Below are 16,747 nucleotides of genomic sequence, written 5' to 3' on the forward strand. Positions count from 1 at the left end.
GACCCTCGGGCGAGCGGCTCCGTCTCGTTCCCGGGGCCGGGGAGGCAGCTGGGCCTAACCAAGACCGGCCGGGAGCCCCCCACTTCCCCCAATCCTCCCCTTCGCCCCCCCCCCATCCCTCCCTCGCTGGCCGCCCAGAGGGCTGCACCGCAAGCCTAGAGCGCCGCCTCCTGCGGGGACGGACGCTCTAGCTGGCTGAGGAATTCTGGGAGTTGAAGTTCAGAAGCCTTCAAGTGGCCAAGGTGGCGGACCCGTGCTCTAGCTCGGCCCACCGACTTCCGCTAGGCCGCGCGGAACCTTCCTGCGCGGGCGAGCGGGACCGGGGCGCTGGGAGGCGGTTTCCGGGTCCGCCGCCACCGCCGCCGCCATGGAGACCATCCTGGAGCAGCAGCGCCGCTACCACGAGGAGCGCGAGCGGCTGATGGACGTGATGGTCAAGGAGATGCTGACACGCAAGTCCACGGTGGGGCGCGGGGCCGGGGGGGGGGGAAGGCGTCGTCTGGCGGCTGGGGGGGGGTGAGGGTCGCGGGGCCGGGCCTAACCCTTCTCTCTCCCGGGCAGCTGCGGGACCAGATCAACTCGGACCACCGCACGCGGGCCATGCAGGACGTGAGTGGCGGGGTGGGGTGGGGAGGGGAGGGGGCGCCGGGCCTCGGGGGGGGGGGCGGACGACTGACGCGCCGGGCCTCTTTTGCAGCGCTACATGGAAGTGAGCGGCAACCTGCGGGACCTCTACGACGACAAGGACGGGTGAGCGCCGGGGAGGGGGGGCGAGGGCCTCGGGGGGAGGGGGGGCGCCAGGGGGGGCGAAAGACCCGCTGACATCCCCCCTCCCCCGTTTCGGGGTCCCCCCCCCCAGGTTGCGGAAGGAGGAGCTCAGCGCGATTTCGGGGCCCAACGAGTTCGCCGAGTTCTACAACCGGCTGAAGCAGATCAAGGAGTTCCACCGGAAGCATCCGAACGAGGTCAGCGGGCCCCGGCATGGCAGAAACCCCCCCACCCCACCCCGCTTGCCCGGGCTTTTCCTTACCTCTCTGGCGATTTTGATCGTTTAAGCAAGGGATTATCCTCCTGCATTTGTAAGCAAGGAAATATTCTCCTGCATTTGAAAGCAAAGAATTATCCTCCCACGTTTGTAAGCCAGGAAATATCCTCCCGCAAGCAAGGAAATATCCTCCTGCGTTTGTAAGCAAGGAAATATCCTCCTGCATTTGAAAGCAAGGAATTATCCTCCCACGTTTGTAAGCCAGGAAATATCCTCCCGCAAGCAAGGAAATATCCTCCTGCGTTTGTAAGCAAGGAAATATCCTCCTGCATTTGAAAGCAAAGAATTATCCTCCCATGTTTGTAAGCTAGGAAATATCCTCCCGCAAGCAAGGAAATATCCTCCTGCGTTTGTAAGCAAGGAAATATCCTCCTGCATTTGAAAGCAAGGAATTATCCTCCCACGTTTGTAAGCAAAGAATTATCCTCCCATGTTTGTAAGCTAGGAAATATCCTCCCGCAAGCAAGGAAATATCCTCCTGCGTTTGTAAGCAAGGAAATATCCTCCTCCATTTGAAAGCAAAGAATTATCCTCCCATGTTTGTAAGCAAGGAAATATCCTCCTGCAAGCAAGGAAATATCCTCCCGCGTTTGTAAGCAAGGAAATATCCTCCTGCATTTGAAAGCAAGGAATTATCCTCCCACGTTTGTAAGCAAGGAAATATCCTCCCGCAAGCAAGGAAATATCCTCCTGCGTTTGTAAGCAAGGAAATATCCTCCTGCATTTGAAAGCAAAGAATTATCCTCCCATGTTTGTAAGCAAGGAAATATCCTCCTGCAAGCAAGGAAATATCCTCCCGCGTTTGTAAGCAAGGAAATATCCTCCTGCATTTGAAAGCAAAGAATTATCCTCCCATGTTTGTAAGCAAGGAAATATCCTCCCGCGTTTGTAAGCAAGGAAATATCCTCCTGCCTTTGTAAGGGGCTTTGGGGGGGGGGGATTGTCTCAGTGCATTCGTTTTTGCAGAAAACTGAGCTTTCTACCTTTTAACCTGGTATGCATTTACAGTTTTGTTTGCATTTCAATATTTAAAACCCAGAGAACTTCCCAAAGCTCTTGCACCTGATGACACAATGGTAGACTAAGATCTTGTGTTCTCTGTCCTCTCCTTCTCTGAATAAAGCCCTCCTGAACAGGTTTTCCAGCCATTGTCCGTCTGCTCAACAAGACATATTCAGTCTCTACAGAACAGAATTTCCTTTGTGAACTTTGTACTGTTGTTGTAAAAACCCAAACCTCTGTTGCTGGCAGTAAAGTTCACTTGAAAGACTTGCTTTTCCTTTCTGCTTTCAAAGTCAGGAAGACCCTTTGGCCATGCCGGTGATTTTACCTCGCAGTAACCCTTGTGTTTATGTGGAAGACAAGGGATTAATTGTGTTGAGATACGGTTGAGTGACTTCCTGCATACAGCACATTTTTTCCCTTTTTCTTTCAGTTCTTGGGGAGGGGGATCAGGAAGCAAAACCAAAAGCCATGTGTTACCTTTGCAGATTTGTGTGCCGATGTCAGTAGAATTTGAAGAGCTCTTAAAGGCCCGGGAAAACCCAAGCGAAGAGGCTCAGAGTAAGTCTGCGTGGCTTTCTTTTTTCCCAAACGGATAAATTATGTGCTTAGGTTGGCTATCTTAAACACGTGGCTTTTGCTTCCTCCTTTGGGATGGTTCTGGGCCGTCTTTCATTCTTTGCTTCTCGTAGACCTTGTGGAATTCACTGATGAAGAAGGATATGGCCGCTATCTGGACCTGCACGACTGCTACCTGAAGTACATCAACCTCAAGTCATCTGAAGTAAGGTTTCCATACTGTTTTCCAGACTTGGGGGTACAACTGATGCTGTCTTGTTTTGCGGATTGTGCCCTCAGATTTATGCTTAATAGAATTATGTCAAAGGGAAGCCCCACTGAAGTGGCACAACATGTTCTGGGACTGGAGATGAGGGAGGGAAAAGAGTAAAATGAAGGCTGTCTCTTGCTGGGCTGAAAGGGAGGGGTGACCACGTGCAAGGCTCTTCTCTCCCCCAGCCTCACGTCAAGGGCAGCCATAGAAACCTCCAGAGAGCAGAGAATTGTGGTAAACTCCCTTCTCTTTCTTCATGCTATTGCAGAAACTGGACTACATCACTTACCTGTCTACTTTTGACCAGCTCTTTGATATTCCAAAGGAGAGAAAAAATGCAGAGTACAGAAGGTGAGAATTTCCCGTGAAAGGGGGAATGGGTCATCCTTTGGGCTATTAAAGCTAGCCAAATTCACAGTTTTGTGTTAACAAAAGCGGGTTTACAGTGTAATTTCTCATTTTCCCACCTGGGTTACAGTAGCAGGCACAGACAGGCTTCAAGTCGCTTGACTTCGTGCTTGCGCATCGTGTCTGGTGTGGGTGGTGCTCAGTTGCTGCCAGGTGACAGAGCGATGGGGAAGAAGCCCATCTGGGGGGAGAGTGCCAGGCTCTCCTGCCACAGCCAGTCTGATTTTTACAGGTACTTGGAGATGCTGTTGGAATATCTGCAGGATTATACAGACCGAGTCAAGCCTCTGCTTGACCAGAATGAGCTGTTTGGCAAAATCCAGGGAGATTTTGAGAAAAAGTGGGAGATTGGCTCTTTCCCTGGTTGGCCGGTGAGTGCCATTCTGTGGTGGGCGAGGCTTACGTCAGTGTTTCCCAAACTTGACAATTTTAAGGCATGTGGACTTCAACTCCCAGAATTCCACAGCCAGCGTTGCTGGCTGTGGAATTCTGGGAGTTGAAGTCCACATGCCTTAAAATTGTCAAGTTTGGGAAACACTGGCTTATGGGAAGCACAATGGCTGTAAACCATGTTAATTGTTCGTGTTTGCGGGAGAGACGCCTCCTCCCAGCCTGGGCTCTGCGTCCCCAGTCAGCCTAAACGGCTGGGAGAGTTGGGGCTAAGTACATCTGGAGGCGACCGGTCTGCAGAACCTGTGTCCATATTTCCTCCTGTTGTCCTTTGGCAGAAAGAGACTAGCAGCGCCCTCACCCATGCTGGGGCCCACCTGGACCTCTCTGCCTTCTCCTCTTGGGAGGTTGGTAGCCATTCTGAATCTCTTCTGGATCCGGGAGGCGGTGGAGGTGGGAGCGGAAGGGTGACTCCCTCCCTTGGAGCCTCTGGGAATGCACGGGGCCAGGTTCCTCCATGGCCCTGCAAGGGGGGAGTCAGCGGCTCCCACTAGAGCTTTTGCTGCTTCCCCACAGGAGTTGGCCTCCCTTGGTCTAGATCGGCTGAAATCCGCCCTGCTGGCCCTAGGTCTGAAATGTGGAGGGTAAGTGGAAACAGCTTGAGCGTTCGCGATGGCCTGGCCGTCCGGGGGGCGTGCAGAGAAGTGGCACAGTCGTATCAGCCCTGCCCTTGGCTTTCTGTGTGAAGGTGGGGCCTCTTGCGAGACAAGCAGAAGCGTTTGATCTCAGCCATTTTGAAAGCCGAAATAGCGCTCGTACAAAAGAATTGAGCTGTTTTCTCTGCTTCCTACCCCAAAACACATTCTGTGTATCCTTGGGCAGTGATGGCGAACCTTTTAGAGACCGAGTGCCCAAACTGCAACCCAAAACCCACTTATGCATCGTTGGGTGCCGGGTGGGTGAGGCCAAGTGGTGGGTGTGCCCCATTGGGTGTGTGTGGCCACGGTGGTAACGGCAGACTGGGTGGGACTAAAAAAGTTCAGTCAATCAATTCCAACTTTGCAAGATCTTTTTTTTCCCACAAGAAGTTGAAATTGATTGATTGAACCTTTTTTTTTTTTTTTTGCCCACGGCAGTGGAGGCCTAAAGTGAAAAGATTTTATAAAACCCAGCTGAAGGGCCAGGACTGGGGCGACGGTGCGTGTGCCCACAGAGAGGGCTCTGAGTGCTGCCTCTGGCACCCGTGCCATAGGTTTGCTACCACTGTCCTTGGGTGACAAGAAGCTTCCAGCGTTTTTCAGCTCGCCATTCCCTAGTTACACGCCTGGCTCTTATTTACAATGCAAAAATGTTCCCTGGATCCGGACCTAAAGGGTTCCTGCTCTTCTCCTTGCCCAGGACACTGGAGGAACGTGCTCAGAGGCTTTTCAGCACAAAGGGCAAGTCCCTGGAAGCCCTGGATCCCTCTCTCTTTGCCAAAAATCCGAAGACAAAAGGGAGCAAGCGGTGAGTTTGCTCTGGGTGGGGGTGAGGGTGAGTTGGCATTGCCTGCTCTGGCCCTTCTTGGCTTGGTCCGCTCCTGGGGTTGTCTCCTGTCCTGGGGTGAAGAACCGTCGGTGCCAGCTGGGGTTGCTTACTTGCGGGCACCATCGTTGTCTTGACAGGGACACAGAGCGGAATAAGGACGTGGCCTTCCTGGAGGCCCAGATCTACGAGTACGTGGAGATCCTTGGGGTAAGGGCCACCCCTTCCCCTATGCGTGGAGGTCCCAGGCCGGGGCTGCTGCACTCACAGCCCTCACTCTCCCTCAGGAGCAACGGCAGCTGACACACGAGAACGTGCAGCGCAAGCAGGCGCGGACCGGGGAAGAGCGGGAGGAGGAGGAGGAGGAGCAGATCAGCGAGAGCGAAAGTGAGGACGAAGAGAACGAGATCATCTACAATCCCAAGAACCTGCCCCTGGGCTGGGACGGTAAGGTAAGGCCCCTGGCAAGAAGGCGGGCCTCGGTCTCCTCCTGGGGCTGGCCTCGCACGCGGCACCCGGTGACCCCTGTGGGTCCTTGCCTTCCAGCCAATTCCCTACTGGCTCTACAAGCTCCACGGGTTGAACATCAACTACAACTGCGAGATCTGTGGGAACTACACCTACCGTGGGCCCAAAGCTTTCCAGCGACACTTTGCGGTAAGAAGCGCCACACGGCGTGCTTTCATCTGGGAGAGGGTGGGGTTCCTGGGGTGGGGGGCAGATGGGCTTTTCTGACTGGTTCCAGTCCCTTGCTGGTCTGGTATCTCTAGCAACCTCAGGGCTGCTCAGGGGCTGGGAGAGAGCTACTTTTGCCCCCTGCTTCCCTGGAGACCCTGGTGCCACAGCATTCTTTCAGGAAGAGGCAGAGAATGCGTGCAGGCGTCTGGGGTCCTTTAATTGGGGGTGGACTCTGTGGCCAAAACGTCTCCTCTGCACTCTAGGATTTCTAACTCCCCCAGGCCATTCTCGGCTGCCCAGGAGCAGCCCTTGTTTTGGGGGGGCCACACCCTCGGTTTTACGATCTCTTATGCTCTGTAGGAATGGCGCCACGCTCACGGCATGCGATGCTTGGGCATCCCCAACACAGCTCACTTCGCAAACGTTACGCAGATTGAAGACGCCGTGTCGTGTAAGTGGCACCAAAGCCTCACCTGTTGGCCCTGACCTCGGGGATGGGAAAGATCCTGGCCTTGGGCAGGGGGTGTGGAGTGGCGGGGCAGGCAGAGTCAAGAGGGCTGGGTTTGCATCAGGGAAAAGCCTTTGGGAGGACTATTCTCCTCTCACAGGAGCTTCTGAAAGCTCCCCAAGTGGTGTGCAATTGTTCCTCCCCTCAGCACCAACACATGGCTTGGCTTTCCTCTGTTTTTTCAGTGTGGGCAAAGTTGAAGCAACAGAAGGCTTCAGAGAGATGGCAGCCAGATACAGAAGTAAGTTGGGATAGGAGGGGGGTCTTCTTAGCCCTTGTGTTGCAGCACCTGAGCCCCCGGACCAGACTGGAAAGTCAATATAACCTAAGGCAGTGGTGGCGAACTTATGGCACGGGTGCCAGAGGCGGCACTTGGAGCCCTCTCTGTGGGCACACACATGCTGTCACCCCAGCCCCGCCTCCCCCCGCAGTCCCCCCTGGAGGAGAGTCACCCCCAGGTGCAGCCTGGGCAGAGCAGAGCAGAGCAGCCAAACACATGGCAGGTGGGCAGCAGATGATGCTGAGGGGCATGGGCCACCATGGTGCTGCAGGGCCGCCTGGGCAATCTGCGGCGGGCCATGGATAGCCCTGAGGCCAGGCAGGGTGAGGGTGGAGCAGGGTGGGGGTGGTGGGCGGAGCAAGGGCAGGCTGGAGGCGGGGTGATTTTTGGGCACTCGGTCTCTAAAAGATTCACCATCACTGACCGAAGGGGCTGAGGAAGAAAGAAAACCATTTTGTAATGACACTGGCCACTCAGGTAAACAACTGTTGAGCTACAGTAAGATACTACTTTATGTAACTCTTCTATTTCATTTTGAATCATCCTTGTTATGTTGTGTTACAAATGCACTGCCCCTTTTCAAAGGATATTTTTAAAAAATTTAAATTTCTTTGGTCAGGGTCTCTAGGTTAAAATGCTCGGCCTTTCTTGTTTTTTTTCACCGCTACTTTTTCCCTAGTAACTGCCTCTCAGCTATGGTTTTTAAGTAGAACCCCAGCTTTGGGGTACATAGAACATTTCTATGTTTGCTGGCTGTTGGTGTACTGCCATCGATAAAAAGGTCAAATCCACAGACTTACTAAGGTTATCCTGTTCAACATTACAGCTTAAGGCCTTACATTTTGTGTAGGGTAATAAAAGGTATCAAAGACAGCATGCATTCTGACAAAGGAGACTCCACTCCAGCCAAGACATATACCTCAGTTTCTGAATGGTATCTTAACTTCCTATTAATCCTGTGTAATGTTTAGTAGGGATAGCAAAATGAGAAATATCCTTATGGAATGGCAAAGTAACTGCCTCCGAGAGATTAAAAGGGAGGGAGGTGAAAAGAGATATCTGGGGGAGTGTGTGTGTGTGTGTGTGTGTGTGTGATAGACCAGTCAAGTGCAGCAAAGGAGTCATAAAAATGGTGCATATGGGTCAAAAGTAGGCCTATAGGAACAGCAGCAGGAAAAGAGTTGGCTGCAGCAATGGGCAGGGAACTGGAAACTGAACATGCCAGACAGCAGGTGAGGAAGAGCCCCTTCCCACCCCCAGTCATGTCTTGAACTAAAATGAAGAAAGGAAGCTGCATTCTTCACAAATGGACAGGCCCAGGGGCATAACTCCAGGAGTGTTCCAAGGTTATACCTGCAGCCCACAGAAAATAGAAGGGGCGCCTAGCACAGAAGTGAAAACTTTTCCATTCGGACGGGTCAAAATCCTTGAATTCTCTCACACAAAGAGAGTGCCTTGCTGTCGTTTTGTGTTGGATGTTTGGCTTTGCGTTTGGCCGTCAGCAGCTTCGTTTATTCCAGGAGGAATACGAAGACTCCAGTGGGAACGTGGTCAACAAAAAGACCTATGAAGACCTGAAACGCCAAGGTCTGCTGTAAGCAGAGGAATATCCCCCCCCCCTGAAAAAATCACCCATCTCCCCTTGCCTCTCTTTTGGTGACTGGAGTCCTTGTGGGCAGGCATTCCAGAGATGCTCCTAGTCAACAGAACGGATTTTGTAAGACCCTTGCTTTATGTGGAACTGATTACACAGAAATAAACTACTTTTAAAGGCAGGAGGAATGAGCGTTTGGTGTCATGGTGTAGCCTTGTTTGATGGAGACTTTCTCCCAACTTCCGTCATTAAATGACCCGTCCTTGATCCCCAGTGTTTGAAGGCCCGCACAGTTCAAACCCAACTTAAGATTCCCTCTGCAGGAAACGTGGAAGGAAAGTTCCTCTTATTTTAGGTAAGACCACAGGAATTCCACGCTGGTGTTCACAGCTGAGGGGCTGCCTTTGGCCCTTCTGTTTCCGTCACCTCTCTTTGCAGCCATGGTTTCCGGATAGTCAGCTCCCCGTTTCCATTTGCTGAAGAGAGCAGAAAAAAAGCAAGCATTGGCGTATTAGACAACCTTGTTGGAGAAGAGCTAGCGAAGTTTTGATGAAAGGCTGCCATGCAGATCTTTCCCCAAATTCTCACTGGTAGAAAAGCAGGCTTCTCTTGCAGATGCCATGTAAGGTAGGAGGTGGACAGTTGGAAAGGGAGATATAAGAAAAGCTGCTAGCCTTCCAAGCGTATAATTTAGGGAGGCTACCCAGTAACTGCTACCCTCAGTTAAGCCCGCACCAATCTGCCACTGAACAGTGTTTTTCCTTTGTTGACACCTGAGCTGCTACTCGGAGCCCCCTGGGGATAGAAAGAGTGGATCATTAAGTCTAATTGGGGCGGGTTTGTTTCTGTAATTGTCCCAGGAAGCGGAGGCCCTGGCGGTGGCTTAACCAAAAGCAAGCCACAGAGGTGGAGACTTTTCTGGGAAATGGGGCAAACTCTTGCTTCCCTTCCGGAAAGCGCTGGGCTAAGCTCGAGCAGACGAGCAGAGCCTGTTCTCCGGATCCCCTTAGGTGGGGGCAGGGAGCAGCAGCTGTAAGTTAAGGATTGGGTCCATTGCATGTAGCAAGATCCCTCGGGAGGCTGAGGCTAATCTGGAGCAGAACCGTGGATCAGAGAGAGAGAGAGAGAGACTGCTTTCTGCCCCTAGGTCTAACTATGGTGCCTGTGTGCCCTTGATCTTAGTGGGCTGATCTCTGGCCTTGACTGGGCTTCGTGTTCTGTGAGATTGCAGGAAGCAGCTATTCCCAGCCCAAAGAGCAGATCAAGCCGTGGTGCAAACTGAGACGCCCACGGCCGCTTCTTGGCTCTCAGAAAGGAAAGGGTTTCACTCTTGGAATCGAAAAAGGGATCTTGTTTGACAGAACTTCCTGTAGCAAATGGAGTTCTCAGATGCTCTGGAGAAACCGCAGTGCCAGGAAGGTGCCCTTCTCTGTTTCCTGTCCAATTGCCATAGATCAGGTGGCAAACGGGGAGGACCGTCATAGAAAGATTCCTTGGATGGGCCACAGTTGATCCAGAGGCAGGGAATGTGTTGCCCAGAGCATCAGAGAGCCAGGTGCCTCTTCTCCCCCACCTTGGAGCGCTCTCGGCTGGTTGGCTCCATCTCTACCTGGGCGGAGATGAGGGCTCTCAAGGGGGCATTGCTTCTGCCAGTGCTGCAGGCAGAGAGCATTCAGACAGACACCAAGGCTCCCTGCGAGCGAGCAAGGTAAGTGAGCAGAGCAGGCATGGGGTCCTGTGCAAAACAGATGGCGGGGTGGATGTGGGCCTGCCAGTTACCAAGACTGTCCAGGTTGGGGAGGCAGATAGCAAGCCAGAACCTACTCCCTTGATGCTGGGAGGGATTCCCAGGGAGTTAGCCAAGAGACTGATCCTCTTTCTTGCGCTTGGATTGTCTGCAGAGGAGCCAAAGATAGCTTACGTGTGGCTTCTGAGCTGCTGCCGGGCCATTTGCAGCCCTCTGGAGCTCTAAGGCAGGAGTCCGCAACCCCTGGGCCATGGCATGCAGGCAACCGGTCCACACAAACAAGCAAAGCCCCATCCGTGGGATGCAGCAGCCCACAAAACCATGCACTCTCCAGTCCATGGAAATTGGTCCTTGGTGCCCAAAAGGTCCGTTTCTCCACGGAATCGGTCCCTGGTGCCCTAAAGGTCAGGCACCTCTGCTCTAAGGGGACAGAGGCAGGTGAAATAATAGGCTGCTGTGTCTTCACCCGTGGCCTATTTACTCCGGTGCAAGCTCAAGCAGGAACTAAGTCAGGCCAAGGTTTTCCACAAAATCTGCGTTGCGTCATTGGGAAGGGTCCGAACAACCCCGATTCCTGGGCAGGGCTCAGCCTGGTTCCTGAAATACCCAGAGGGCTGGCTCAAGAAAGGTGGGGATGAATTTGGGACTGGAGAAGGACTTGCTCGGTCTACCCAACCCGCTGGGCGTTGGTTAGCACAAGGAGGCAAGGGGCAACTTTCTGTTTTTGATGCCTGTCTGGGCGTCCCTTCCCTCTGGGGTTGAACCAAACACGCGTTGCTGGGCCAACGCTGCGTGTCATTAACCTGCAGCCCTGGGCCTTCGGGTTTGTCATTTTCCTGTCTCCCTGGCAGCCACAAGTCACTTTGGGGCCTGCTGGGCATCCTGGAAATGAGCCCAGTGCCATCCTAGACCATGCAGTTCACTGAACAGATCGCAGGTTAGCTGCCTTCTGAAGAGCCAGGTCATCTCCAATGCCAGCTCATGGAAGAACAGTTGCCTTGTGGGGCTGCAGGCTGATGTAAAGGATACGCTAGAATGGAGGAAGCAGAGACCTGGAGAAAGGGGGCAACGCCGGCCTCGTTAATAGAAGAAGATCTCAGAATTGGGGTGGGTTGCAAATCGATCCAGCCGTGTGACAGGACTGCAAAAAAAATGCAACTCTAAGCTCCATCTATAGAAGTGTTTTTCCAGATCAAGAGACGGTTCCAATTTATTTTGCTCTGGTGAAATCTCATCCCAAATATTAAGTTCCGTTCTGGGTGCCCCGTTTTAAGAAACCTTCAGAGACACCAGAACGGGTTCAGAGAAGGGGTCAAGGAGGACTCAGTAGGACCACTTGCAAAGTGAGTTTTGAAGGAGCTGGACACTCTTATTGGCCTTAAGATTGAGGGGAACGTGATACCATTTTCTTTCATCTAATCCAGGGGTAAGCAACCTTGGCTCTTTTATGACTCATGGACTTCAACTCAGCATAGCTGACTCAGGAATTCTGGGAGTTGAAGTCCATGAGTCATAAAAGAGCCGAGGTTGCCTACCCCTGATCTAGTCCAATCCCCTCCTTAAGCAGGAGACTCTATATTGTTCTGAATAAATGGCTGTCCAGTCTCTTCTTAAAAGCCTCCAGGGATGGAGCATCCACAACTTCTGGAGGCCAGCCGTTCCACTGGTTGATTCTTCTCACTGACAGGAAATTTCTCAATTCCAGGTTGCTTCCCTCCTTGATTAGTTTCCATCCACTGTTTCTTGTCTTGCCCTCAGGTGCTTTGGAGAGTAGGTGGACCCCCTCTTCTTTTGTGGCAGCCCCTCAAATATTGAACACTGCTATCATGTCTCCCCTAGTGAAGGAATGCAGAGGGTGCTTTGTCAGTTCTGGCCACCAGCCACTGGTGGGATCGGAGGAGCCAGGAAGCTCTGGACTGTCCCTAGCTAAGCTGGGGAAGTACAGTCGTGACCCAAACACAACGGGGGCTCCTCCTTCACCCTGGCTGGGGTGAGATGCCTTGACAAACAGCCACTGTGGAGCACCCAGCGTCAGCGGTTGTGGTAGCACAAGCGGTGACTCTGCAGCGATCAGGATTCAGCAGCTGGTGGGCTTGCCTTGTCCCATGCATTCAGCAGCCTGGCTGGGTGGGAGCCTTCCCATGGCCTGGCATGCTGCGTGGAACATGTCTGCTTTTCCTCTGCAGCAAAAGAAACACAAACCTCTGCAGGGAACATTCCTCCCCTCCATCTAGAGAAGCTGGTCATGTGCACCAGGATGATCCGCCCCAACTTCCACATCCTTTCAGCCCAAGGTAAGAGGCCTCTTCCATAGGTCCTTGGGGAAGATGGCTGGAGGAACAGACCGCCTGGCACCAGGCGAGACTGAAGCGTGACATCTACCCTTCCACTCTACTTCCATTCTATTCTACTTCTGCCCTACGGGATTTCTGCCCACCAAACGCTGAAGCCTGGCCCCAGGGGATCCCAAAAGATACACCTGGACTTTGAAAGAGAGGGCCCTTGAACTGGGGCCCCTGCAGATTACTCTCCAAAGAACGGGAAATGTTGTCCTCTGGTTCTCCCACCTCCCTCCCTTGAAAGCCCACCTTCTCTGTCTGTCTGCAGGCCTCCTTCTCCTCTGCGCTCTTTCCTACTTTGGCGCCCGGGGTCCTTACGCAGAAGCAGGTGAGATGGATGGCTGTGAGACCCAAAGCAAAGGCCCAGGCAGGCCTTAGTGGGCGGGGGCGGGGGGGAAGAGGGACCACTAGACCTTTCTACCATTATTTCCCTTGCCGCTCCGAAATGCCCAACCGTGCTCCTGTTCTATCCCGCAAGACCCCCATTGGTCCAGCTCCTCACCCCTTTTTGTCTGCTCTCACTTTTTCCAGAGCCAGACGCGATCCCTGGAGCAGACATTTTCTCCAACCATTCCCTGAACTGGACAGGTGTGATGCCTGTAAGGAAACTGGGCCACTGAGCAGGAGGGGAGGGGGGGCATGTTCTCCTTGGCTGGACAGAGAAATGGGGGCCCTTTGAGGAAGGGGCAGGCTGGGCTGGGCTGGGTGGAAGGAGGCAGCAGGGAAGAGCCATGGGGAGGCTTGTGGGATGCCATAGAGGCACGGCTGGCCCCCAGCGTGTCGGCACAAGGAGAGGTTTGACCTGGTCGCTGTGTGCCTGCAGCTCCCTCTTTTACAGCAGCTCACTTGCCAGAGTTTCCAGTGTTCAGGAGAGAGATGCTACCAGGACGAGGCCCATGGCAACAATTCCCAGCTCTGCCACAATGCTTCACACTGTGAGGTAAGGACTCCAGGGATGCCTAATAGAGGCGGGGGGAGAACAAGGGGTGCTCCTCGAGCCTCAGCAGGGACTCCAGAAAAGCCGCTGCCAGCTCTGCTCACGCTCTGCGGCTTTTGCAGCTCTATCGTCTCAACAGCACCAGCTACACAGCACGATGCAGTAGTGATTGCGGGAGTGCCAATGCCACGGAGATGTGTCTCCAGAGTGGCGGGCCGGGCCGGGAGCTCTGCTTTATGGAATGTTGCAACTCGTCCGACTGCCTGCAGCTCAATGCCACGGCATACGGTAAGCTCCTCTTTGGGGGGCTTTGCTCGGCGATGGGACAGATCCCCAGGGGCTTTCTGCCACTGCCTGACCCACTTTGCCGGAGGGTGGTCTGGCTGGCTGGAGCTGTTGGCCAGAGGCATTCTTGGTATGGCTTTCCCTGGCTCTCTCTCTCTCTCTCTCTCCCTTTGACCTCCTTGGAACAGGAGCTGCCTGCCCAGTGCTTTCAGGGGTGTTGAGGGCCACCCTGGGTGGTTTCCTGGGGGGCAAGGAGTCAAACTTTCTCTCTTCCAGGTGACATGGCACTCACCACCACCCCAGTTCCCATCACTACCACCACCACCACCACCACCGCTGCACCACCCCGCAATGTAAGTCTTCCGTGGGATGTCCTCTTCTCAAATGGGGCCAACTCATCAGAGTCGGATCGGCTGCCACGTGGCAACCTCTTCTTGGGCCCTCAAGTGTTTGCGGTTCTAGAGCAGAGGTCCTCCAACTTGGCCACTTTAAGACTTGTGGACTCCCAGAATTTCCCCAGCCAGCATGGATGGCTGGGGAATTCTGGGAGTTGAAGTCTACAAGTCTTAAAGTGGCCATGTTTGAGGACCCCTGTTCTAGAGGAAGTTCTTCCTACCGCACGGCTGAGCTGAGTTTTTTTTCCTGCCTTCCTAGGGGAAGGTTTGCTCCAGCTTCACCTGTCATGGAGAAGGCTGCTACAAACGTCAGAAGTCCTCAACCAACTGCATTGTGGGCCACGACTTCTGCGAGGTAGGAGGTCTGCCAGGAACTCTGAAAGCCAAGCTTGGCTCTGTCAGCTGCTGCTTTCTAAGGACAGATGCTAGCACAGTGAAGGTCACTTTCTCTTGCCAAACCCCCCCCCTCCCAAAAAAGAAGCTGATGGCAGAACAATGTCTTGGGTTTATACCCTCCAAATGTGAGCAGGTACTGCACCTTAGATACACTAGCTCAGCTCACTGGCTCTTTTATGACTCGTGGACTTCAACTCCCAGAATTCCTGAGCCAGCTATGCACTAGCTCAGGGATTCTCAACCTTGGCAACTTTAAGACTTGTGAACTTCAATTCCCAGAATTCCTCAGCCAGCTTTGCTGGCTGAGGAATTCTGGGAGTTGAAGTTCACAAGTCTTAAAGTTGCCAAGGTTGAGAACCCCTGCACTAGCTAGTGGGCTTTTTGTTGACTATAAAAAGTTACTCTTTCTGTCGTCTTGGGATTTCCTGGTTAATTAGACTTCTAACTACCCCAGACTTTGGGCATTTACGATTGAATAGTTCAGTTAGCTGATTTTGTAGCCAGCAGCTGAGGGAGGGTGAGGCTTCAGACCACTGCATCTTCAGAAAGCTGACCTTCTGGATTCAAGCCACCAGATCCACAAAATCCAGAATCTCCCTTTCTAAAAGAAAGATCCAGCCCTTGGTTCCCCCAGCTTGTCTCCCAGCTGTCCTTTAAAGGGAACAGACTCTCCCACCCACTGCCCAGCTTCGTGGAGAGGAAGCATTGGATGTGGGGCCTGTTCCTGCTTCACTCACCAACTGCAACTTCTTTCTCTCTCTCTCTCTCCTTCCAGATGAAAAAAACAGGCGTCCATTTTGTGGCAGGCTGTAGCCAACATTGCAAAACCAAGGGCCACCCTTGCACCCGCAAATCTACTGCTGCCTGCTACCAAGAGTGCTGCCAGGCTATGCCCAAAACCAGCTGCCTGAAGCTGGACGGGAAAGTGCACTTCAACCGGGCGAGCAGCTTGACTTCGGCTTCTCTGCTCCAGCTCCTGGGCTGGGCTTCCCTGCTCAGTCTCAGCTGCTCCCTCTCCTTCTTGGCTGGGATCAACTGATCCACTGCTTGGTGCCTTCAGCCCTCAGATCAGCTGGGCAGGAGGGAACTCCTTCCCCATCCTCACCCAAGTTGCTTCCCTTCTGTTCTCCTCAGCTCCTTTTCCCCAGGAAAGCAAAAGGCATTCAGGAACGTGCTTCTCTTCGTTCTACGCTGGTAGTGCTCAGGTTATTCTGTTTTCACCTCCAATATCAGCTGTTCAGAGGCTCAGCAGAGGCATGTAATGTTCTTCAGCCAGGCTGCAGGGACTCTGGCACGGGCTGAACCTGAATGGTCCATATTCTTGGAGCTGGAATGAGGGGTTCTCGTGGGTCTGCGGGAAACTCTCTTCCAGGACAAGCTCTTGCTGCTACCACTAGGAAGTGGTCTTCCTTGGGATGACTGTGCTGGGCCCCCTCCAGGTAGTCCTTCTGACTCCCTTGCTGGGAACTCTGGGATTGCGGCTGAATGGCAGAAAGGATCCTGAAACAAGGGAACGGTGCCTTTGAAAAGAAAAGGACATTTAGCTAACTCTAGTTTACACCGCTGTCTCTTTCCCTCACCCTCTTTCTTCAAAGCTTTGGTTCTGGCTGCTTCCTTTATTCCCGTTAAATCTTTACCACTTATTTCTTTGTCCTTTTACAGGGCACCACCAACCTTCCCCCAGCCTTCCCTTCCCTCACGATTCAGTCTTTAGTCATAACACTTTCCACATGCGACCATTCTTGCTATGTCCACTCCATATTCTCACAAGACATTCCATAATTCAAGCTTCTCTAAATAAAGCAACATAACAAATAACTTGCTTTCTGTCATTCATACATTTTTCAATGACCTGCTGAACACAAAAATATGATTTGCACACTCCCTGCCTGCTTCTTATAGTTACAATCAGGGGTTGGACTAGATGACTTCCAAAGTATCTTCCAACTTTTTATTATTATTATTGTTTTGGATCATCGCACAGTCAGCCAGATGTTCAGACTGGATTTGGCATTTTGTCTCTATCGAGTCCTTACCCAGGACCTGGGATAGGCAGATGTGGATGTTTGATGGTATTACAGATATCGTCGCAGGATGGAAGCAGTTCCTAGTAAGGCTGCCTTTTGCAATTGACTAATAGCAAAAGGCAGTGTGTTCAAGTGGTGCTCCAGTTGTTGTTGTTATTATTATTATTATGGATGATTATTATGGATGATGATGATTAATTCCTGAGCCAGCCATGCTGAGGGGAAAGGGAGAGGTTTCCAAGCTGAGCCAGGCTGGCTCAGGAATTCTGGGAGTTGAAGTCCACTAGTCATAAAAGAGCCCAGGTTGCCTACCCCTGCCCTAGAACATAATACTATATTTTCAATTTGCACAATATATTG

The 16,747-nt window shown here is 52.7% G+C and overlaps 2 protein-coding genes across 2 annotated transcripts; both read left to right on the forward strand.

The window, feature by feature from the left end:
- Positions 1-237: 237 nt before the first annotated feature.
- On the forward strand, positions 238-8,449 carry SF3A3 (splicing factor 3a subunit 3). The gene is made up of 17 exons (XM_039329199.1): positions 238-463; positions 562-609; positions 698-750; positions 860-965; positions 2,536-2,608; positions 2,740-2,831; positions 3,148-3,230; positions 3,520-3,658; positions 4,016-4,084; positions 4,254-4,321; positions 5,076-5,183; positions 5,342-5,411; positions 5,489-5,653; positions 5,748-5,858; positions 6,240-6,330; positions 6,573-6,628; positions 8,188-8,449. The coding sequence occupies exons 1-17, from the start codon at positions 368-370 to the stop codon at positions 8,263-8,265; spliced, it is 1,506 nt and encodes a 501-aa protein (XP_039185133.1). The 5' UTR covers positions 238-367; the 3' UTR covers positions 8,266-8,449.
- A 1,439-nt stretch (positions 8,450-9,888) lies between these two features.
- On the forward strand, positions 9,889-16,178 carry LOC120301681. Its single transcript, XM_039329211.1, has 9 exons — positions 9,889-9,969; positions 12,195-12,302; positions 12,616-12,675; positions 12,879-12,946; positions 13,171-13,287; positions 13,407-13,572; positions 13,846-13,922; positions 14,224-14,319; positions 15,136-16,178. Exons 2-9 carry the CDS (start codon positions 12,254-12,256, stop codon positions 15,397-15,399), a joined length of 897 nt encoding a protein of 298 aa, XP_039185145.1. The 5' UTR covers positions 9,889-9,969; positions 12,195-12,253; the 3' UTR covers positions 15,400-16,178.
- The last annotated feature ends 569 nt before the right edge of the window (positions 16,179-16,747 follow it).

Source organism: Crotalus tigris, unplaced genomic scaffold, assembly GCF_016545835.1.
Source record: "Crotalus tigris isolate CLP2741 ecotype Arizona unplaced genomic scaffold, ASM1654583v1 scf7180000017614.5298720, whole genome shotgun sequence".
In the NCBI taxonomy this organism is placed as follows: domain Eukaryota; kingdom Metazoa; phylum Chordata; class Lepidosauria; order Squamata; family Viperidae; genus Crotalus; species Crotalus tigris.